The 24068-nt window shown below is 34.1% G+C and overlaps 1 protein-coding gene across 5 annotated transcripts in view; it reads left to right on the forward strand.

The window, feature by feature from the left end:
* The window catches only part of ATG2B (autophagy related 2B), a 106868-nt gene extending 83126 nt beyond the window's left edge, over positions 1–23742 (forward strand). For all 5 annotated transcript variants that reach the window (XM_069104231.1, XM_069104233.1, XM_069104235.1 and 2 more), the window contains 12 exons: positions 2839–3065; positions 4469–4577; positions 7412–7606; positions 8442–8543; positions 11994–12072; positions 12603–12798; positions 13727–13796; positions 16249–16331; positions 17201–17322; positions 17432–17586; positions 18333–18482; positions 21475–23742. In XM_069104231.1, coding sequence (XP_068960332.1) covers positions 2839–3065; positions 4469–4577; positions 7412–7606; positions 8442–8543; positions 11994–12072; positions 12603–12798; positions 13727–13796; positions 16249–16331; positions 17201–17322; positions 17432–17586; positions 18333–18482; positions 21475–21705 — 1719 coding nt within the window. In that variant the 3' untranslated portion in view covers positions 21706–23742. The remainder of the gene's footprint in view (positions 1–2838; positions 3066–4468; positions 4578–7411; positions 7607–8441; positions 8544–11993; positions 12073–12602; positions 12799–13726; positions 13797–16248; positions 16332–17200; positions 17323–17431; positions 17587–18332; positions 18483–21474) is intronic.
* The last annotated feature ends 326 nt before the right edge of the window (positions 23743–24068 follow it).

Below are 24068 nucleotides of genomic sequence, written 5' to 3' on the forward strand. Positions count from 1 at the left end.
TAGTTTTGTAGCTATCCCTTACTATAATCCAAACAATAATATTTGTGTAATATTGTATATTTAACTATGTACAAACCCTATGGGTAATCCAGGCAAGCTATTGGCAATAATAGAATTCAGAGGCTGTACAATGTAGCTTCTCCAATACCTTGGCAGTAGGGGAAATAACAATGTTTAGCATCATGACATTAATGACATTAAAAAAAAAAGTTGAAACAGGTCCAACAATAACTCTAGGCTGTTCTTACTAAGTTTTGTGTACCTTGTATATCAGAATGTTTTAGATACAAGTGTCCTATTCCTCTTTTCTAATTTTCTTTTTTTTCCTTTTTGGAGGGCAATTGGGGTTGACTTGCCCAAAATCACATGGGTAATAAGTGTGTCAAGTGTCTGAGGCTGGATTTGAACTCAGGTCCTCCTGACTGTAGGGCCAGTGCTCTATTCACTGTGTCACCTAGCCACCCCCCCCTCTTTTCTAATCTTAATTCTGAGTTTTAATCCTTTGATTTTATAATCCATGTCATAGGATTACAAAATCTGAATGATAGTGATGCCCCTGCATATGTTTGCAGAGTTTATAGGATTATATAATTTAGATTAGGAATAGATTTTAGGGAAAGTCTTGTCTATTTCTTTACTTTTGTAAAAGTAAAGGCCTCTAGAGTTAAGATGACAAAGCGAGTTGAACCCAGTTACTTTGATATCCAGTCTTTTGTTCATTCTACAATCTTATATTACCCCCCTTACTTTTTAGTCTTTTAAACAAATACAGTATATATGCCAAAATAAGCGTATGTATGATGTGTGTGTGTGTGTGTGTGTGTATAACCTTTGTTTTTTACATTGTATTCATTTGTAATGCCAAGCAAAGGCAACTTCCCAAGGTTCAAAATACCAGCATAGGTGCTCTCCATTTTATTCAGTGACAAATTAAGAACAGATAGAATCAAAATTTAACATCATTCAAAATACAGCATTTACTAAGTATGATTCAATAATCTCCAAGTACTACCTCAAGTGTGATTTAATCTAGTACTACCCCACCCCTGGACATTACATTCATTTAATCAATCACAAAGTCCCTCTTCTAAATACTACTCCACCCCCAGCTGTACATTCATTTTGTCTATCACAAAATGGATATTAGTTTCCAATCATAAGTAAAGTACTTTCATTTGTTCAATCACAGAGCACAAAAAGGTCAAAAGTTCCCTACCCTTGGATCACAATTGAATCTACCCCAGAGTTACAACAAGCTAAAGCACATCATTTAATACCCAAATGGAGGTCTTTTCTTCATCTTGAAAGTTCTCAGCAATCTTTGTTCCTGGGGAGACAAAGCTTAGCAAGGCCACAAGATACATTGCCAGTCTCTTCATTAATTCATTCTCTGTCTGCAGAACAGTCCTAGGACCCCCAAAAACATTAGCAAAACCCTCTTCCAGGATTTCTGTAAACATACAACAAGAAAATCCTTCTTCAGGGCTTCTGAACCAACAGCAAGGTTCCAAAACTTCTGCAACAACAGCACTGTCCTTCACCTGTGGACAGAATTCACTCTCTGTCTGCAGAACAGTCTTAGTAGCTCTGAACCAACAGCAAGGTTCCTAGACCTCAGCAACAACAGGACTGTCCTTCACCAGTGGACAAATCTGGCAAAACAACATCAAAACAGACAGAAAAAGTACCAGCATAACAGCCATGTCTCCTCAGTCCTTGGCAGCTCTGGGTGGCAGCTCTCAAAAGTCCTGGGCAATTCAAGGTGGCCCTCAGCAATTCTCTCAGTCTCTCTCTGCCTCCAAAAGGGTGCTGCTCCCAAAAAGTTCTTCTGCCTCTCTCTTTTCTTGTGTCTCTCTAAATTTACGTCACCATCTCCTCCCAGTTCAGCCCTCTCTTTTCATGTCAACAAGTCCATTCCACAAGTGGGATTAACAAGCTCTGGGTTTTAACACAATCAAACCAAAAACCAAGCCAATACAGAGGGATCTTTAAATTACATTACTATTACATCATTTCTGACAGCTGGTGACACAGTAGATAGAGAACTGGGCCTGGAATCATGAAGATTAAAAAAATAGTTGTGTGGCCTGGACAAGTCAGTTAACTCTGTTTTCCTCAATTTCCTCTTTTGTAAAATGAGGATAATAATAAAACCTACCATTAAGGTTTTTTTGTGAGAATCAAATGAAATAATATTTGTACAAAGTGCTTAGCACAGTTTCTGGTACATGGTAAATGCTATATAAAGTGCTTATTCCCTTGCTTACTTCTTTCTGAATCTGTCCCTTCCTCTTCTATATTTTTATTACAAATATTTTAAAAGAAAGAGGAAAAGAATCAGTTCAGCAGAACCAACTGACATATTGCACGTCATAATTTTTTGTGTGTAGGTTGTTTTTTTTTTTCCTTTTTGGAGGGGGGAAGGTAGTTAAATGACTTGCCCGACATCACACAGCTAGTTTTTTGTGTTAAGTGTCTGAGGATGAATTTGAACTCAGGTCCTCCTGACTCCAAGGCCAGTGCTCTATTCACTGCACCACCTAGCTGCCCCCATGTCATAATTTTTTAATAATAGTTTATACATAGTCAATAATAAACATGTTATAAAAAGTCAAATGAGTCAGGATAATAAAAATGCTTTTTTTGTGTGGAGTGATTAAGGTTTAAAAAATATTTCTATAGAGAGCCATTTCCAAGAAAAATAAAGAAAAGTACCTTTCCTTTTTTACTTAAAGTAGATGCACTGCAAGTGATTATGTGAGATAGCATTCTTAAAGTGAGTGTTTATAGACACACTTAGTAAATGATTTTTAGTAACTGCAATTTTTTTTTCCTTAGGAGAAGGAAGAAGAACCAGTAGTGAAAACAATGGTTGATGATGGTATTGTAATAATAGAGAATCATTTTAGTCTGCCTGTAAAAAAAACAGATACTAGCAAAGCACCATTACACTTTCCTACTCCTATAGTACGATATGTTGTTAAGGAAGTCTCTCTTGTTTGGCATCTCTATGGAGGAAAGGATTTTGGGACAATGCTTCCTACATCTCCAGCTAAGAGTTATATGTAAGTCAGTTTCTCTGTCTCCCTGCCATAAGTTTGTCTATTAATTTTATAGGGAGAATAAGAATATTGTGAAATGTTCTATATAGGTTTTCTGGTTTCCTTTTTTCCTAGTCCCCACCCTCTGATTTCTCCCTATTTTATGAGTAATGATTTGTAATGTAGTTGCTAAAGCTTTTAAAATTTTAGTCCTATCTTTCTCCATTTGTTTTTATTGAATTTATATTTGTTCTTCTGAATTTAAGTAAGTTACATTGACATAACATAGAACTTGTATGCTGAAATATTTCAGCTACAGGCAGGGAGGTGAGGTCCCTACAAAATGAGAGATGATGTCACTTGGTGAGAACACTTGCCTAGTATTGTACTTTAAAAAGGAGTAGTAATCGACTATACAGTATTTGACTTTGTATCATTGGGATAATTCTCATTTTTGGAACTAGACTACTATATCCAGCAGAGGTAGACTGTTAGGCAGAGTATGGTTAGCTGTTAGTGATAGAGAGGAGTATCAGTGATTTGTGCCTCTTGATTACAAATGTAGTCCCAATATAATCATAGATTCCTGGGGTCCTACACCAGTGTTGAATTATTTGTGGGTTTCATTTGACTTGATCTCTCTTAGGTCTGCTAAAGATCCTTTGGGAAAGTGGTCTCTAGTAATTGTTAGTCTTGTAGAGGCTGCAGAAGTGACAAATGAATTGTTCCCTTCCCCTAGGGCAGTCTCGCAAATTAGATACCTGATAGAAGGGATCTTTTTTTTTTTTTTTAAAGCAATTGGGGTTAAGTAACTTGCTCAAGGTTACATGGCCAGTTATTTCTGGGTGTGGTGCTAAGTATCTGAGCGGATAGAATCCAATCCCAGTTCATCCTGACTCTGGGGCCGGTGCTTTTACTCGCTGTGCTACCTGGCTGCCCCTTAGAAGGGATCTTTAGACTCAAACCACTCCAGCCACTTATGCCTAGAATGAGGAAACAGCTTGCGCAGGGTCACCCAGCTTGTATATAAGTTAGGACTGTCTTTTAAATCTGTTTTTTTTTTTTAACTGAAAATTCATTGTCACCCTGCCATAGCAGGATAGTAATAAGTCTGTTCTGTTTACTTATAAGCCTCACTGAAAAAGTTATAACATACCTTTGTAATTCTCAGCATTTATCATGTTGATTAATATTAAAATGCATATAGTTAGTGTACATGAAGCGTAAAACTCAGGAGAGTGCTTTGAATTATATGAAGTATTCCATCTCTTCTTTGGAACTTGTGTGTGTGTGTGTGTGTGTGTATGTGTGTTGTATTCTTCTGTGATTTGACTGATTTGCCTCTTTTAAAAAAAACTTTGATAACATTCATTGACTTACTTGGAATATTGCTTTCAATAAGATATATTTTTTTGTTTTCCTTGTAGTAGTCCACACAGTTCCCCTTCTCATACACCCACGAGACATGGACGTAGTATGGCATGTGGAGGAAAAGGAAGGAATTTTGACTTTTTAATGGAAATACAGTTAAGCAAGGTAAGACAATGTTTTGAAAGACAGCTCTGAGTAGATGCTTTCTCTCTTTAGTTGAGCCTGGTTCTCCCCCACAGGTAACAGGCAAACCTTGCATGCTTGTAAGTGTTCCATGGCCTTCCTCTGTGAGCAGATGGAGTTGGCCTAATGCTAGGCACTTCAATGGGTCTGAGATCCCAAGATCCCCTACAGCAGGGGTGTCAAAGAGATGGTACATGGGGCACTCTCTAGTAGGCTCAAACGAGTTTAAAATATAGTTTCTTATCTGGATGTTGTAGCCTCTTAATTAGATTAGCCCCTTAATAGGCTTTAAGCCTCTCCCTCTCTACTCAGTGCTTAATCCAACTGCTAAAATAATCCTATTAATTTAGAAGTCTAAGGTTATACTCCCACTCTAGAACCTGCAGTGGTTCCTGATTGCCTATGAAATAACATACAAACTCCTCAATTTATTTCAGGCCAATCTCACTTCAAGCCTATTTTATTGTTCATATCTTTTTAGAAATTCTCAGAGAATCAACTCAGTATTCCATTAAGTCTTTTTACTCTTTGTGGTTACCAGTGTAGCAATTAGGCTATTTGTTATTCTTCATTTGTTTCACAAAATTCATTGTTGAAAATAGGCTATATTCTTCTCATATCCACTATGGGGCAATCCATGATCTTTTAGATCACGAGGAGCTTCTTTAGCTCTATAATACTGAGAAAATTTTAGGATCATTTGAGTCTAACAGATTAATTTTTGGACTCATCACTTACTGTACACCTGTGGAGCCTAGAAAGATGGATAAGACATATCTCTGTTCCTCAATGAGCATATAGGCTACTAGAGAAGAAAAGACAGACAAATAGCTATAATATTGCTAAATTACACTGTTGAGGACCACGTTGTTGAGTGAAGAGGTTAAGGCAATAAATGTAGGCTGTTCTTTTTAGGAATTTGGCAGTAAGGGAAAGGAGAAACATGGGATAATAGCTTTAGGTAGAACTAGTTTATTATTTTTTTGAAGGGTAAAGGAGAACTGAATGTGTTAATGGGCAGGTAAGTTGCCCAATGTACCTGGCCTGGAATCAGAAAACCGAGTCTAGCGTCACACACTTACTAGCGCTGTGATCCTGGGCAAGTCATTTAACCCTGTTTGCCTCAATTTCCTCATCTGTAAAATGAGTTGGAGAAGGAAATGGCAAACCAGTATCTTTGGCAAGAGAAAACCCCAAATGGAGTCATGAAGAGTTGGACACAACTGAAACAAATGAACGACAACAAATGTATTAATAGGCAGAGGGGAAGGAGTCTGTGGAAGAAGAAAAATTGGAAATGCCAAGAGAGATTAGAGATCTCTATCTGTGCAATAGAGCAGTTTGCTCAAAGAGATGGGAGGGAATGGTAGCAAGGGAGGAGTTAGCATTTGGAAAGAATATGAACACTCTATCTTTGGTAAAAGGAGGGAAGAAGTGGAGAGGATAGGTGAAGATATAAAAAGTTTTTTGAGATGTGGAAGGAGAGAGATGAGAAAACTCACTTTTAATGGACTCTTTTTTAGTGAAGTAAGGCATTGTCATCTTCTGAGAGATAGTATAATATATAAAAGTGAGGGAAAAAGTACTTGGAACAGTTGTGGTATAAGTGATAAGGCTTTGAGAAGAAATAAAATTTTCAGTTTTTAGTTTAGTTAGTATTTCTTTCCCATAGCTTTTGAAATAATTTATTAGTTTAAGTGTCTTCCACTTTCTCAGATTCATAATCTTGGTATTATATTTAACTTTTTACTCTGTCACTGTATATATATATATATATAATCAGTTGTAAAATTTTGTTGTTTCTTTCTGACTGTATAACATCTTTCACATCTAACTCCTCTTCTCTTTACATAACCATTATCTTAGTTCGGGCACTCATCATCTCTAAACAGGACGATGGCAGTAGCCTCCTAATATGCCTGCCTGCCTTAAGTTTCCTCCCCCCTCCAATCCAGCCTCCATATACTTACCAAAATAATTTTCTGTATGCGCAAATATGACCATGCTGTGCAGTTACTAATTAAATTCCATTCGCACCTTTTTTCCTATAAAAGATAAACTCTTCTAAAGTCCCTTACAACTTGACCCATATCTATCTTTGCAACCTCACTATATTTTACTACCCCATCTCTATGTTGCTGTCCAGTCAAACTACCCTGTTCCTCACATATGTTACTTCATTTCCCATCTCCATGCCTTTGCATGGCTTTCCCAATGGTAGGAATCCAGTATTTCCTATCCTTTGCCTCATATGATCCCTGTCTTTCTTTAAGACATAGCTTAAGCACCAACTCCACACAAAGCCTTTCTTGATCCATTCCAACTATGTTGTATTTAACTATCTCATATTTATTTTGTCTATATATACATGTTGTGTCTCCCAGGAGAATGCTCCTTGAGAACAGAGATTTTCCTTTTTGTCTTTGGATCCTCAAAGTCTTCTACAGTGCCTGCCTTTAAACAAATATTTATTAATTGACTGTTTATAGTATAAGAAATTGAATTTTTCATTGTATGCTATTTATATGTCTTAGATTTGTTCTTCCTTTGCTAGTATTAACTTGTTTTTGAGTAACTTTTTGCAATGGAAAAACATTTGGTTTTTTACTGTATGCATGTTGCAAATGAGATGAAGTTAAATGACTCTAAAGTCCAAATAAGAAATGCTGTGGTGCTCGTTCTTCCTTAACTAAATCTACACACAAAAGCAGAAAGATTTTGAATTTTAGGGACTGAACCTAGTTGAGATCTGAATGAATGTATAATAATTGCTCTGTGTTCCTATCAGATGTTATCCATTTTATTTTAATGTGAAGGTGAAGTTTCAGCATGAAGTATATCCACCGAGCAAGCCAGAATGTGAGTCCAGTCTCTTAGAATATCCAGTGTCGCGCCAGGTGTTTATCGTTCAGGACCTTGAGATTCGTGATCGTCTGGCTACATCACAGATGAACAAATTTTTATATCTTTACTGTAGTAAGGAGATGCCTAGAAAAGCCCATTCTAACATGGTAAGGTCTTACTATTTCTATTTTTCAACTGTTTGTTAGTTTGAGCAAATAGGCAGGAAGATGCTTTTGTTAAATTTAATTGTGCAGTACTTCTTGAAGCCTCTTCAAAGCATAGAGTTAACCTTGAGTTCTTGAAGATTATACAGTGGAATGTCCACTTTGGTGATTTCTACCAAGCTACAATGGCCTTGAGTAATATACCCTTTGGATCATCCATTGCATGTCATCTGAGGCCCAGTGTAGCAAAGTATAGAAAAATTTGTCACCAGAAGGTAGTCATGCGTATTTGGGGGGGGCTTTTTGGAGGGCAGTTGGGGTTAAGTGACTTGCCCAAGGTCACACGGCTAGTTTTTGTGTTAAGTATCTGAGGTCAGATTTGAACTCAGGTCCTCCTGACTCCAGGGCTGGTGCTCTATTCACTGTGCCACCTAGCTGTCCCTCAGTCATGGGTAATTTGATGTACTGAAGTATGATGTGAAGAGCACTTTGAAATATTCTCAGAGACCTTTTTGGTTTCTCAATTTTTTTTTTGCATATTTTTCCCCAACATTGTGATAACAGTAGGAAAAACTAATGTTTCTGCTGAACTATATAAAACCATTGTTTTTGGAAGCATTTCAAATCTTAAGAGGTTTAATTTTGGTCAGATAAGGGGCAGGAGCCTTTTTTTAAAAAGAAAGATAAAAGGTTTTCCTATTTAGGAGAAAGTGTGAATTAAATTTGTGGAGGGGTCAGTCTTTTTTTTTTTTTTCCAAAATTAGGGCAAAGATTACTTTGTGATACACTTCTAATTGTTGGTTAAAAAAAACATACATTTTTCTTATTTGTCTTCTAGTTAACAGTTAAAGCTTTACATGTACGTCCAGAATCTGGAAGAGCCCCACAAGAATGCTGTTTAAGAGTGTCATTAATGCCACTTCGACTCAATATTGACCAGGTTTGTATATTTAAACTGTAATGTGGATTTTAATTGAAAAATAGAAAAAAAAACATTCAAAATGCAGTGTAACTTGATAAACTATAGCTTTTATACTCCTTACCCCTCAGGTACACAAAACTTTTGCATTTAAACTTTTAACAGATAAAAAACTTTTGGTTTCTTAGAACAAAAAAAATTCAGCAAATGTTTTTTAAGCAAGTCTTATGTGTCGAACACTGTAAGCCTGAGACAGAAGATTCAGTTATTGATATCATGTAATTCATAGCCTAGTAGGGATAATGTAGAAAAACAGATATTATGATGTTAAGTTCATTAGAAAATTTGCAAAAACAATGTTATGTCAGATCAGAATGCAAAAATAATTGTGTATTTGTGAATGTCCTTTGTAAAACAAACAAAATTTTTGTATATATTATTTATGCCTGTGTAGAGTGTGTGTGTATATATATATATGAATGGTAATTATGCAGCATTGTTGATAAACTTATAGGGAACACCAAACAAAATAGAGTCCTAGGCATATGTCTGCTAAAAAAAAAATGAATGTAGATATTTCAAGTATGCATCTAGATTGTTATATTTTTTCCTTCTAAAAAGGTAATGTCTTATTGAGAAAAATAACTTGTAAAAATTCTCAAATTTGACAAGACTTTTACAAGTCACTATTTTTTAGTAACTTTCCCAAGATTGACCACACAAGGTAATAAATACTTTAGATATGTGTTGTCTTATTACATTTCTCCAAATTCCCTCTTTTTTGTTTGATATTTGCATTTAGGTATTATAGAAATATGGTGAAGTATCAGTAGGGAAATTTGTTAATGGAAGCCTCCTTTGAGGCTAAAAATCTGATCAAGCTAGCTGTCTTTATGAAACAATTAAGCCAGATTTATGGAGCCCAATTTTCTTTAATAGACTTGTAGGGTTTTTTAATATTCAGTTTCCCTCTACAGCTATAGTGTACATGATTTTAAAATAAAGAAAACATTAATCTTGGATAAGACAGCCAGGGAAATTAATTATATGACTATATTGAGCACTCAAGGGAAAGAATTCCCTAAGATGCTATATTTCCAAAAGAACAAAAGCCTTAACAAAAAAAGAAAAGCCATAGTGAAGTTTGGGATGGGTTGGAGTAAAGATTGTTTTTTTGTCTGTGTAAGTTCTCCCTCCACAGACACAGATTATCACCCCTACAGACCTTAACAATCAAGGAGAGCTGTAATAGCTGAAAACATTGTCTATCACTCAAAAAAGTGGTCAGCCTTTCCAAACTTATAGTCATTAAACAGCAGAAATGCAATCTGTCACTAGGCCTACATATATACGTGTGTGTATATGTGTATACATTTATAGGTATGTTTGTTTTTACGTGTATATACAGAAAAATCCAAACCTTTTTACTTAAAATAATATGATTTAACCATACTTTGAATATGAATCTTGAAGTGAGTAATGTGAATTATTTACTCCTTTTATTTGGATATCAGGGTGATGTCCAAATACTTATGCTTTCTGTTTTCCATTTTACTCTTCCAGAAAACAAATAAATTTAATGGAGGATTGTAATTTGGATTTTGTAATTTTTTTCTCCTAAAGGACAGTCAGGTCCTCATCTTAATTTCATCTTAATTACATTGTACATATTAAGAACTGAAAAATCATTTCATAATCTTAAATTTTAGTAAATCCAAGGAACTGTAGTTTTAAGTTAATTTAAGTAAATTCCAGTGTACAAAATTCTCATGAGGAGCGCAAGGACTGTATGGCATTAGTTCCATTTTATAGGGTAAATAGATTGCTAAAAGTTACACTCATAAGCAATTTGGGACTTAGAATACAAAGGCAAGTTTTTTGAAATTTAGGCTGTGAGCCTTTTCAGTGTCATCCTGTATGTAGGTGTCAGAGCAGTTATGAAAACGAATTAACATAATATTGTTTTTATCATTTTTGTAGCTATTTTCTGTTAGTATCTTAGTCGGAACTCAAAAGTTTACAATAAATCTATCACCCAAAGGTTTTAGTGTAAAACACTATTTTTGGTGGACATTTAAAAATAGTATTAGTATTCACTTGACAGATACAATTCACATTGTACCTTTCTATTTAAAAAATGAATCGTTTTAACTAAGGAAAAAAATTTTTTTTAATGTAAGGATACATTTATTTGTAGACCTTACATAATGTGTTCTTTAAAAGTCCACAGAATACTGACAATATTGAAATATCACCATCTGCTGGCAAAAAAATTTTATATTTTACATATTACTTTGTCAGAAGAAAATTTGTTTCAGTATTTGTACTTCAGATAAATGTGGTTGATATTTAATTGACCATATGTTTTGGAATTATGAAAGTCTTTAGTGCTCTTCTGTTTATTAGATCTTAGTCTATTCACCTTAAAATTTGAGGCATTGTTCAAACCAAAAGGCATTGAAGAATGAAAAAACCAGATAAAGTTTTAGTTTTTGATATTTAAAGACTGAAGTTGAAGTTATTGGCATTCTTTATACCATTTGACATGTTTCTTGTATGCCACAGGGAGTGCTTCCATTCTGATGTAAACCATTCCTCCATATTGAAGTTTTTGACTAGATAGGTTTCCTATGATATTGTTTATTTTTTTGTGACAAAATTTCATTGTAGAAGGGAAGTATATGTTAGAGGATCATAGAATATCATGAGTTGGAAGCGGTTCTGTGTCATAAAAATCTTACAGGAATCCACTCTATGAAATCCCTTAAGACAAGTGATTTTCTAGCTTCTGCTTGAAGTCTTCCCTGATCCCTCTTGCTGTTATTGTCCTACCTCCTAAAACTTCCCTATGTTTATTTTTATATTCTGCATATTTTTTAAATGTACCTATTTTCTCCCCCAATAGAAGATAAGCTCCTTGAACTGTTCCATTTTTTGTCATTGTAAGAACAGAGCCTCACATAGTGCCTGACACAGTAGGTGCTTAATAAATTGTTGATTGATATGTGTAATTTTTACATGTGATTACATACCCTCTTATACCAGGATCATTAGTGAGGAACTTTTTTCAGTATTTGAATGTATTGTACATTTAATAAAATGTCAAAAAAACATAATGAAAGTTATTTTTTTGTTTGTTTTTGTTTTTAAGAGTATCCCTAATATATTTGGATTTAGGAATCTCCTAAATGGGGTTAAAAGTTGCAAAAGGAACCATGATCTTTCCTTTTGGCGGCCTGTATAGGAGAGATTAATTAATGACTTAAAGGTCTCTATTACTATTTTTTGGAGTTTCTAAATAAATGTAATTTTAGTTACATTAATTGAATGCTCTGTTATTTTACCTGTGTGAGTGGGGATTCTTTCTTCTGGGACACAATTCATAACCCTACCCTTCAACTTAGAAGATGGTTGTCAGGAATTACTATAGGATTTTAAGAGCCATGATTATATGTTGTTTTTAAATTTTAGGATGCCTTGTTTTTCCTGAAGGACTTCTTCACTAGTCTTTCTACAGAAGTGGAACTTCTAATGACTCCAGATCCAGAAGGTACTTTTTGTATACATCAGATGACTTAAGTTTGAGTCCTAGCTGTTGTTACTTACTAGTTTTGTGAGCTTGGGCATGTCACTTCTCTCTGGACTTATGTTCCTCATTTATAAAATGAGGTTGTCAAAGAGAGATTCTCCAAAGGTTCCTTCTACCTCTGAATGTTGTAGTCTTACGATGTTTTAAATGAGTATAATAATATAGCTTCTTTACAAATTAGGCTCAAATGTTATATTTATGTAAAATGATTGATAAGCTTTTTAATACTCTACACATATAAGCTGATGTTACCAGGCTTCTCTGAGAATAATGTATATCCATATATGGAAGAGCTGTACATTTATTTTTAATTTATGCAGAGGCATTCTATAATGACACACGTATCAGGTAAGCCCTTAAATGAGGTGTGGAAATTCTGTCTCTAATATTGATTGTGTTTGTATGTTAACTGAACACATTAAATGTATATTCATGCATAATTATTTTAAACAATTGTACTAAATTTTAAAAAATCTGTCACTTGCTTTCAGTTAAAAAATCTCCTGGAGCTGATGTCACCTGCAGTTTGCCAAAGCATTTGAGTGCCTCAAAGGAGCCAAACTTAGTTGTTTCTTTTCCTGGGCCAAAGCAACAATGCCATAATGACAGTTCAGTGGAAGTGGTTAATGGGGAGGAGGAGAATTTAACTGAAGCAACACTGTTTAGTGATCAACCTGTGTTTTTTAGGTAGGGTTGGTTTTTTTTTTTCCTTTGTCAGTAATTTTTTTTTGGAGTTGGAGGTTTTAGAGTTTATCCATCCTTTGTTTATAATACGAACTGATGATGTATCTAAATAATATCTGACTTCTTATGTGTGGTTTAGTGAATAGAGTGCTAGGCACAGATTGAGGCAGGTTCATTTTCCTGAGTTCAAATCTAGCCTTTTAGATACTTACTAGCTGTGTGATTCTGGGTAAGTCACTTATCCCTGTTTGCCTTAGTTTTCCTCATCTATAAAATGAGCTAGAGAAGGAAATGGCAAACCACTCCAGTTTGCCAGGAAAATCCCAAATGGTGTTATGAAGAGTTGAACACTACTGAAAAACGACTGAACAACGAATTTGTTTTCTGTCATCACTCAAATTTAGGTGGTTCCATACAGTACATTGATCTTTGAGGTTCTCATTCTATGGTTGAAATAATCAATCTTTCTCCTCCCCTTTTTCATACCATCCAGGAGTGTTGAGATAAGTGTGGTAATGGTTGTCTAATCTCTTTTGTGTGTGATTGGTGATTTTTATTTTTAAAAGTCATAGCATGGTGAATCTTAGGAAAATAAAACTTTCCTTCTTTGTTACTAGGCAAGCAGGTCTTTATAAAGCTCTCCTTATTTATTAACTTAAGGAAAGGCCTTTATGTTGAATGCAAACATCTCATGTTTAACATTAGAGTTTGATTTTTCAACATGTGATCAATCAATTCTCATATATTGTTAATTTCTTTAAAAGAATAGAGACAGAAGATTAATTTTGATGGGCAGCAAAATATTTGAAAATACTTGTTTTATTACTTTGTTTTAATTTTTTCACCAAAATTAAAATAGATTTAATTTAATCTATAGATGTTAATAATTTTGCACATGCTTAAAATTATGTATTTTTTTCTTTACTTTCAGAGAATTTAGATTCACATCCGAAGTTCCTATACGACTTGATTACCATGGGAAGCATGTATCAATGGATCAGGTTTGTTAACATTAGTGGAATATACTTGGCAAGGGTTTCAATTTATTCTTCTCTGTTTCTTGTCACTGTTACAGTTCATTTTTTCCAGTGTGTTTAGGTGTGCTTTCTTTTTTTTGGAATTTAAAAAATTCAATCATTACCATCTTAACGCATGAACAGTAGGAAAAAAGGATTATACAGTTAGTTGATAAACATTTTTTTTTTTTTAAAGCAATCGGGGTTAAGTAACTTGCTCAAGGTTACATGGCCAGTTATGTCTGGGTGTGGTGCTGAGTGTCTGAGCCCGGGATTCGATCTCCAGGTCGTCCCAACACTGGAGCCGGTACTCTTACTCGCTGAGCCACCTGGCCGCCCCTAAGCAATTGGGGTTAAGTAACTTGCTCAAGGTTACACGGCCAGGTGTTTCTGGGTGGGTGCTAAGTGTCTGAGCCCGGGATTCGATCTCCAGGTCTTCTCAACACTGGAGCCGGTGCTCTTACTCGCTGTGCTACCTGGCCGCCCCTTGATAAACATTTATTAACACTTTTGTACTGTGCTAAGTACTGATGATACAAATATGAAAAAAGATGGACCCTGCCCTTAGGAACTTTACAGTCTTGGGGGTAAGGGGGAGACAATACACAAAAAAAAGATGAAAAGTGAGGGGAAGAAGGGGGCAACTGGAGAAGGTACCCAGCATGGAAGGCATGGGTAGAAAAGTCAGGAAGTCCCGTAATAGGGCAGCCAGATGAGAAAGGAAGAGATATCCTAAGCAGAATTCTCTCCTTAAATGGAAGTTTGGAATTCACCCTCTAATCACAGGGATAGAGGGTTGTGATGAGGTGGAGTTTCATGGCTGATGGGATCTTGCAAGGGGCATGAGGTTTTCTGTATAATGAGCTTTCTGGAATGAGCTTGGTAAAATCAGAGAAGTATAAAGTAGTGCAGTCAGGTGAGAAATGTACAAAAATCTTCTGTCAGAGTATTTAAAAAAATAATTATGTGTACAGGTTTACATACATATATATGTGTATGTGTGAGTATATACTTATAATACATACATATATAAAAGTATTCAGGTCTTAATAGGTTGCTCTGTTTTTGATTTGTTCTTCCCTCTGTGCATTTTAAAAAAATACTTTTAAACTCCTTCCCCCAGTCCACTAGTATCTGTCACTATCCATAAATCCACCTCCTTTTTCTCCACCTCCATCTCCTCTATACTTCCTTATATATGAAAAATCAAGTAAAACAAATCAAGATATGGGCCATGTATGAGAATCCATGTCTGTTTTATCTGTGATATCTCTACCAAGAGGAGGTAGATGCTTCATTATCACTGCTTTAGTCAAAGTTTTGAGATCTTTTAGAGGTGTTTCTCTCACATGATTGTGATCATTGTGTAAATTTTTCTGGTTCTGGTCACTTCACTCTGTATCAGTTCATATTTTTCTTTCCATATTTCTCTGAATCTTCATATTCCTCTGAATCTTCATATTCTTCATTTTTTATGGTACATTAAGATTCCATTACTTTCATATGGTAGAAAATATCTCTCTTCTTGCTGTTGATTGTCGGGTCAGAATTAGCACAAGAAGTAAAAAATTGCTTCTGTTGCATCTCAGCCTCAGAGGCTTCATTGAGTACCCAATCATCTGCCAACAAAGTCATGCTCCAACTCTCCCTCTGCTTGAGTTTTGGCTTGTAGCCTTTTGAAGTTAGTTTACTATCAGTGTGGTAGCTGACCTTGATGCCATTTTTTTGTCCTTTTTGAAGGCATAGGACTGCCCAGGGTGGCATGCCTGCATTAAAGAAAGTGTGCTCTATGAGCAAAGTAGAATTGCAGTAGCACAAAGGAAATGTGAGATGCACAAATCTAGAGACAACCCCATCTCAAATGTTTAATTGAGCTATTTGTGCCTGACCTGTGGTAGAGCTTTTGAAGGTGATATTGGACTGATCAGCCACAGTCCAACAAAATGCATATTGACCATGATCATCATCATGATGTCATTGATCCTCTTCAAGTATACTTGCACATATGATTAGTTCAGATATTACCCTATATACCTCATGTAGCTAAGGGTAGTGTCATTAAACCTTTATTAGTAAGATACATTGTAAAGATTTTTTTCCAAATTACTTATTTCTTACTGAATTTTTATTTTTTGATATAGAAGTTTTCAATTTTATTTAATTAGAATTGTTAATTCACCTTGCTTTTTATGAATAGTTAGGTGTTTTATTTTCAGAATAAGTTAAATATTGCTTAATTTTAAAATGCTTTGCTTAAAAATTGATAATAGTTTTTGTTTTATATGTTTACATCATATTATGTATTTTTACCTTTTAAGACATTTACGCTTCAGCAATTTCATTTTGACTTACCTAGAAATAAATTTAATGGGAAAATAGTAATAATACATTTATACCTTATTATTTTCAAATAAAGTTATCCTTTTTCATTTTAAAGGGTACATTAGCTGGAATTCTGATTGGTCTTGCTCAATTAAATTGTTCTGAACTAAAGTTGAAGAGGCTTTTCTATCGACATGGGTGAGTTGAGCTGTTATATGAAATTTATATACTGAAATTAGTTAAAGCAGGTTAAAACTTAATTTTCCATAATTCAAAAGTAGTTTTGAGATAGAAACTTCATTTTTATTAAGAGGCAGCATGATAGAGAGGAAGACCTGAAGTCATATCCTGCCTCTGACACTGTCATACTAAATGTTTTACCTTTGGGAAATATCTTAAGCTTTCTGAGCTTCATGCAACTCTCCAAGTCTGGTTAAGTTATAGATGAGTTGCAATTTACATGGTGAAGGGCATCTCCATACTAACAATGATACCACCAAGCCTTGATGTCTTGAGAAAGAAAAATTAATTTGTGCTGCATGCAAGTAGAATTTCTTAGGCCAAGATTTAGCCCTCACAAAATGATGTAATGATAATAATTATTATTTTTACAGTGTGAGATAGCACTACAAAATATTAACATTTTCTTATATTAAAATAAGGAAAAAAAATATATATATATGTATATATATTTACTAGTGAATAGTCTAGAAGACATGGCTTCTTCATGGCTAGGAACTAATCAGAGACTTACAGATGTTATTTGTCCTTTGCTTCTGAGTGCCAGTCATTTAAATTTCATACATTTCTATTCATTTTCTATAAAATTAGAGTAATAGAAAGCACAGCTGTTTAAGTTAAACTTGGCATTATATAAGACTATATAATTAAATTCTAAGTATTAATATACTTAGAGAAACTCAAGTTGGAATTTAGAGGATTCGTTTTTAAATGTTTTATTTTTAACAAATTGTATAACATAATTTTTGAACTTTTTTTAGTGGAAATCTTACTCATCATAAATCTCAGATTTCTTCCATATTTATTAATGATTATTTGCTATGTAGTTTGCTAGGTGTAGACAAATTATTCTCTTATGCAATTGCGGAATGGCTTAATGATATTAAGAAGAACCAGCTGCCAGGAATTCTGGGAGGTGTTGGGCCTATACATTCATTAGTACAATTAGGTGAGTTAAATTTTGTTTTATAAGGGTTTGGGGAGTGGATAATCATCTAGCTAGAGTGACAGGATAGATTTTGAGATTTAGATCAATTAATGCCCTCAATATATTCTAGTGCAAGGCCTGAAGGACTTGGTCTGGTTACCAATAGAGCAGTACCGAAAGGATGGTCGCATTGTAAGAGGATTTCAAAAAGGAGCAGCTTCATTTGGTACTTCAACAGCAATGGCTGCTTTAGAACTAACAAACAGAATGGTTCAAACTATACAGGTACTCTTTTATGGCTAATAAATTATGGTTTTGACAAAGAAGTATATTAAAATTTTTGTTAAAATGTTATTTTAAATAAAGCTGCTGTTTAAACCGCATAGTTTAAGGGTGGGAAAGGTTAGAATTAAAAATTTATAATGATTTAGCCCTTGGTATATTTTAATCACAAACATTAATTTCACTCCAGAGATAATATTACCACCTTAGAGAGTAAGGCACAAATAAGTGGCCAGATGTTTGCATGTTCAGATAAGTTTAAAAGAAGTAAATTAGAAGAACTGGGAACATTTCTACACATTTGAAAACCGAGACCAGAATCAAATTCAAGGAAGTGTCCTGGAGCAAACACTTTGTTCTGTTGGGTTTTGGAAAGCCTAGCTACAACTTTAAAATGCACAGACATCTTTGTTTATGGGTGAAATCATAGGTGCTATGACATTTTTTAATATATTATTTTTTTACATTAGCAATTTGCATAAAACTAGGATCTAGTTGTTTTTTTTTTTTAAGTAGAAAAACTACATGTTTTTTTAATAGAAAAAATATCAAACTATAAACATTTTAAGGTTTTCTTAGGGAAATTTTGACTTTTAGTAAAAATGATAGGGCTTATAGATTTGAATAAATGTATTCAAATATGTTTTACTGGAATAGCAATGCTGTAGAATTTGCAATAAGTAAGAAAATATTTGTAATCTAATGTTTTATTGAGAATCCTTTACTTTTTCCCTGGTACAATCTTCTAGGCAGCAGCAGAGACTGCTTATGACATGGTATCCCCTGGTACAATTTCAGTTGACCCCAAAAAAATGAAAAGATTTTCTCATCATCGCTTAGCGCATCAGCCAGTAGACCTGAGAGAAGGTGTGGCCAAAGCATATAGTGTTGTAAAGGAGGTAAGTGAACACTAAGCCTATTGTAAGTCCAAAATAATTTTGAACAATTTCATGTCTTTCATAAAAAATCACTGTGTTTATTGAAAACATTTTCAAGGAGACAAGATAGCACAGTTTTGAGAGAATTGTTAATAACACCATATATAGGGATGTCAGTTGCAAATAAAGGAAAGGTACTAAATAATTAGTGATAAGAGGGTTGTCTTTTGAAGCAGGAAGACACATGCTAGCTTTGTGACCATGGGAAGATCTCTCAGTGCCTCTGGTATCTCTTAAGATTTTTTACAGATGAGTTGCTGTCTACACTGGTGAAAGGGTTTTTCACACTGGGAATTCTCCATAGTGTTTAAATCACTGGTTTTGATGACCTGTATTATCCCCCTCAAAAATAGAGAGAGTAAAGAAAATGAGACTAACTGTAAATTAAGTATTTGTATTGGGTGGATTACTGATGGTCTGTGAAATGGTTGCCAGGATATTCTTTCATGTTTTCAATACTTTGAGGATATCTGATTTTGTTGAAGTAAGTATTTCGTCTACCAGCATAGCTTACAAACCTGTCACTTCAGAGTAGCCTTCATGAATTGCTATAGTTTAAAAAAAGTTAACCATTCATTTCCTAACTATTCCTTATAACAATTATCTGCTCTATACTCATGTGGGCATGGTCTCAGACAAAAGACACATTGTCTTTAGCAGGCTGGCACAATCTGTAGGCCGCAAAAACTCTAGAGGTGAACGTCTTCTATATTTTGTGTTAGCCATCTGAAATCCTTTGGCATGCTCTCAGGCTATAAGTGTCCTGCAGGTCATAGGTCATGCAGGCCTGGTCTATAGTGTCACAATTATAAAAACATTTCTGCTTGAATTAATCTCTTTAACTGGAGTTTCCATTTTGGAGTCTTCTTGAAAGCAATTTTATTCTGGGATCATGAGAATTAGGTCTTTTGTCCTTAGTAGCTTTTGCTTCAAAAAAATTTGAGTAGAACTTAAAGGCTGTGAGGAAAAGATTAGGTGTTACTTAGAGATGGAAAAAGGCCAGTTTTTTTTTTAAAGGCACAGAGGGAACAGAAAGGTAATAGAAATTACTTAGAATTAATTCAGAGAAATAAAATCATTGGAAAACTATGGGGATTACAACTGAGCAAAAGCCAGGTTTGGGTCAGATTTTATCAGTGATTTATAAAAAGTAAAAGGATTTTAAAGGATGTAAGAGATACAATCCAGGATATAAGAGAATGGGTGAGGAAATGAGATAATGAATTTGAAAAGTGGAATGTAGGTGAGCCAGTAGCAGAAGTATCAGTATAAGAGGAGAAATTCAGGGGAATGGTTAGAAATGGTAAAAGGGATCATATCAGACTGAATTTCAGTTATATATTAAAAAGTTAAAGAGGAGGAACTATAATACAATAAGGTACAGAGTGATGTGTATATGCTGTATGGTAGTAAGTATTCCCTCTTAGATCTTAGCAACTGAAGAGAACAGAAATAATTGTGTTTATAGGTGTTTCCTATCTTTTTTTTTCTTTTTGGAGGGTAGTTGGGGTTGTGACTTCCCCAAAGTCACACGCTAGTAAGTGTGTCAAGTGACTGAGGCCTGATTTGAACTCAGGTCCTCCTGACTCCAGGGCCAGTGCTCTGTTCACTGTGCCACCTAGCCACCCCTGATGTTTCCTGTCTTTTAGAATAGAATTTTGAAAACAAAATTCTTGGTGTTGGAAAAGTCCTTGCTTATTATCTTTTTCTCAGTTTTGATCACAGTTCATAGTATTGGTTATTGTCATAGCATTTGCTTTGAAATGTTTGTTTCAGTTTCCTAGCCATTTTTCTCCTTGTCCTATAATTTGTTTTCTAGCATTGTTATATTGACTAGAAATGAAGTTTTCTTCGCCTTGCCCTAAATCATTAAACTCTGGCTTGGGACAAGGATCACTAAGTGATAGATACCTTCTTTTTCTTGGGGTGCTACATTTTCTGTTACTAGTTTTATCTCATGTTGAGGAGAAAAAAAATTTTTGAGTGTCTCTTTATAAACTTTCTTCTTGGCATGTCCCAAAATTCTCTCTGGGTTAGAAAAAGAGTTATGGTTTTTCTTGCTTTATAATTTCTTTTATGTTCAAACATCCAAGTTACTGGGATATTTTGTTTGTAGGATTTAATATTTGATGGTCAGGATAATTTTCATGGAGTTATGATTGCAACAAGGAAAAGAAAATTTGTTGTAGCAGTATTGTTTCTATCATTAAACAGGTTCTTCCTTTCTCTGTTGATTTTAAGTTATCTTTTGAAATTAAAAAGATTTTATACAATTTCTTGTGTTAAAAATTGTCATTCTAAATGACTGCTTTATTTACAGCCATCTTTTCTAATATAAACTAAATCATTAAAACAGTTATTTGGATTTTAGTGAATTTCATTTTATTGGTAGTTCAAATAAAAACAGCCTACAATCAAGAATTTTAAAAAATCTTTTTCTTGGTAAGTTGATGCTACCAAAAAAATTACTTTTAGGTTATTAAATATTTTTTCACATTGCTTACCCCACTTAATCTTAATTGGTGCTAAGAAAACCCAGTGTCAGACAAAGTGATATTACAGGGAGCAGCTGATTTCCATAGGGATCATATGTTAGAAATGGGCCATTAATCTAGTGATGTCCTAGCAGAGTTTAAAGTTCTAATTGATGTATTTGCTCATAGTAAATGATGCTGTTGAAATATGAGAATGATCAAGACATATTTTTTATACAGAAATTCTATAATAAAATGCTAAATCATACTTCCTTTATATTTTAGGATAGAATTTTAAAGTGAAAAATAATTGATGGGTTGTCTCTAAAGCATAATTTGTTTTCTAATTATGGGTGAAATTTTAATTAAATAGACCAAAAATATGCATTACAGTTCAAATTAGAGACACCATGAAATTAAGAAGGATTTTGTTGTTGTTATCCTTAATAAAGTCTGTTCTTTTTTTCTTCTTATGTCAGGGTATCACAGACACTGCTCAAACTATCTATGAAACCGCTGCTAGAGAGCATGAGAACCGGGGTGTTACTGGAGCAGTAGGAGAAGTCCTCCGTCAGATTCCACCCGCTGTAGTTAAACCTCTGATTGTTGCAACAGAAGCAACATCAAATGTTTTAGGTGGAATGAGAAACCAAATTAGACCAGATGTTCGACAAGACGAATCACAAAAATGGCGCCAAGGGGAGGACTGATAACTTCCAATATGACTCTTTACAAAGATAATGAAAGTAGAAGTAAGGAACATGATATCCCAGTGGCAGCTTTAGATGAAACTAATTTAAATTTACTGTGTTCATCTCAGGAACAGAAGCTTTTCTTAGTTAAGCAATTTCATATCAAAACAACTTGTAGCCAAAACCTTTGAAGCATTTTAAGGCAAGTTTGATACGTGCCTTTAGAAATGACTCTTACTCATTATGTGTGATGGCTAGTTCCACAGGAATTGGGTCATGTGCTTGCTTTTATTAAAATGTAAACCATAGTTTTCTTACTATGATGGCTGAAGTGTTGTTGGAAACAGCCTTTTAGAACACATAGAATTCAAATATTTCTGAGCCCTTAAAGGTTACCTGTCAGTTCTTCTTTGATGTGCAAAACTAAAAATGTTATATGTTCAAAGCATCTGTTTTGGTTGTGAGTAATAGAAGCAAATGGGATTCTCATTAGGAATATGTGGAAGACTGACATCTCTTGAAAAAATGAATTTCATATTTATATTTTTAAGAATAACCTGTGAATATATTATGTAACATATATGCATATATATACACACACACACACCCTTGTTTCTAAGGGATTTTTTTTGCGGGGGGGAATGGCCATTTTCAGACATGTTCTATTGTGTTGCACTTTAAATAATTTATTCTGCAAAATGTGTAGATAAATACAAGGTCATGTGCATTATTCTTATGTGAGTTAGAAACTTAAAATTTTATAAAGATGAATGAGTGTGATGAAGATTTTGGTAAAGATATGTTTATTTAACTGTAGGTGAAATTGCTCATTTTGTGCCTGACTAAAAATTATATCTTTTGTCTTAAGCAGGTAGAGATTTTGGGTGTGATATAGGACTGTGGAATGGGAGGAAAGGAAGGTTGTCATTTTTTTGCTTCTTTTAGGTGAACCAGTAGTAGTTTCCTCCGTTGCCCTCCAGACTCTTAGTAACAGTTTCAAAAAACCTTAACAGGCTAATTGTATGTTTTAATAGCCTGTTACATTTGAATAAAATAAATTTATTCAAAAGTAAGATATGTTTTATGTGCCCCTATATAATTTGCAGTCTTCAGAATATGTTCAGAGAAATGAAACACACGTGTCTGACATAAGCATAAAATAATAATTAAATGTCTAGCCACCATTTAAATTTGTAAAATGCTAGTTCAAATTCTGTTGTTAAGAATTTCAGAATATTATTTTTTTAAGTCATAGGCTAGAAAATTAAGTTGCTTTCCAGTTAAGAAATAACAGTGTAAATGGTGGTCCAAATTACTTTAAGATACTAAAAAAAAATGAATTTTTGAATCTTAACTTGTTTTCTCTCTATTTTTAGAAAATTTAAAAGAGGGAATCTTGGAATTAATCCATCTATTTGTGCATCACTAGCCCAGTTGACACCAATTAACTGCACAAGCACAGCACAGTTTTTGCCAAATCTGACACCAATTAAGCTATGTAGTTATTAGAACATTTTGTTGTTATTAGGATTTAATCTTTTTTTAGGAGAAATCCAGACATGCTGCATATGAATATAAAAACCCCAGAATAAGTCATACTTTTAAAGTGGAGTACCAACTAACTATATATCAGGTTAAGTTTTATCAATTATGAATTCAGTAAAAGATGAAAGTATGTGTTACTGTACAACTAAGACATTTAGTTGCTATTCTTTTATTTGTCTCTAGTCTTTCTGTGGTCACACTATGCAAATACATACTTCAGAGAAATAAAAGTCCACTTCTAACATGCATTCTTAAGTAGCTAACAAAAATCTTTTAGACATTGCCTTCTGCTTTAACAAGTACTTGTGTAAATTCCAGTTGTATAGAACATTATTTGCACATCCAGGCCAATAGTCCATACTAATGTATCACAGTAAAGGGGTGGATAGAATTTGCAAGTTAGTTTAAATGAAATGTACCTTTGCTAAAAGTGTGTATATGTACAGTACCTGTATTTGAATATTTGTACAATATTAAGCATCTTTAAATAAAACTAAGTGTTCTTCCAAATGTATTGATGTTTTTGGAATTTTAAGTAATTTTTTTGGTGGGGTAGATTGCTTCCCAGCTTTAGGCTCTTCGTCTGATAAAATGTGCTTTGATCTTTTTGAAAAGATCCTGGGTCCCTGGATTTTGCTTTGTGAGGCATTCAGATCTTTGAAATGCTTCTAGTAACTTGAATTTACTTTTTGACTTATAGTGTTCCTTGCTAAATATAATGTAACTAATGTAATTCACAGAATAATTTACATCTCTTCTTAAATTAGATATGGATAAAGTGATCTTTAAATATATTTCATCAATACCGTGTTTCCCCGATAATGAGACACTGTCTT

The sequence above is a fragment of the Petaurus breviceps genome, unplaced genomic scaffold, assembly GCF_028583685.1.
Source record: "Petaurus breviceps papuanus isolate PSGF00001 unplaced genomic scaffold, PetGlider_PUasm1.0 685, whole genome shotgun sequence".
Classification (NCBI taxonomy): domain Eukaryota; kingdom Metazoa; phylum Chordata; class Mammalia; order Diprotodontia; family Petauridae; genus Petaurus; species Petaurus breviceps.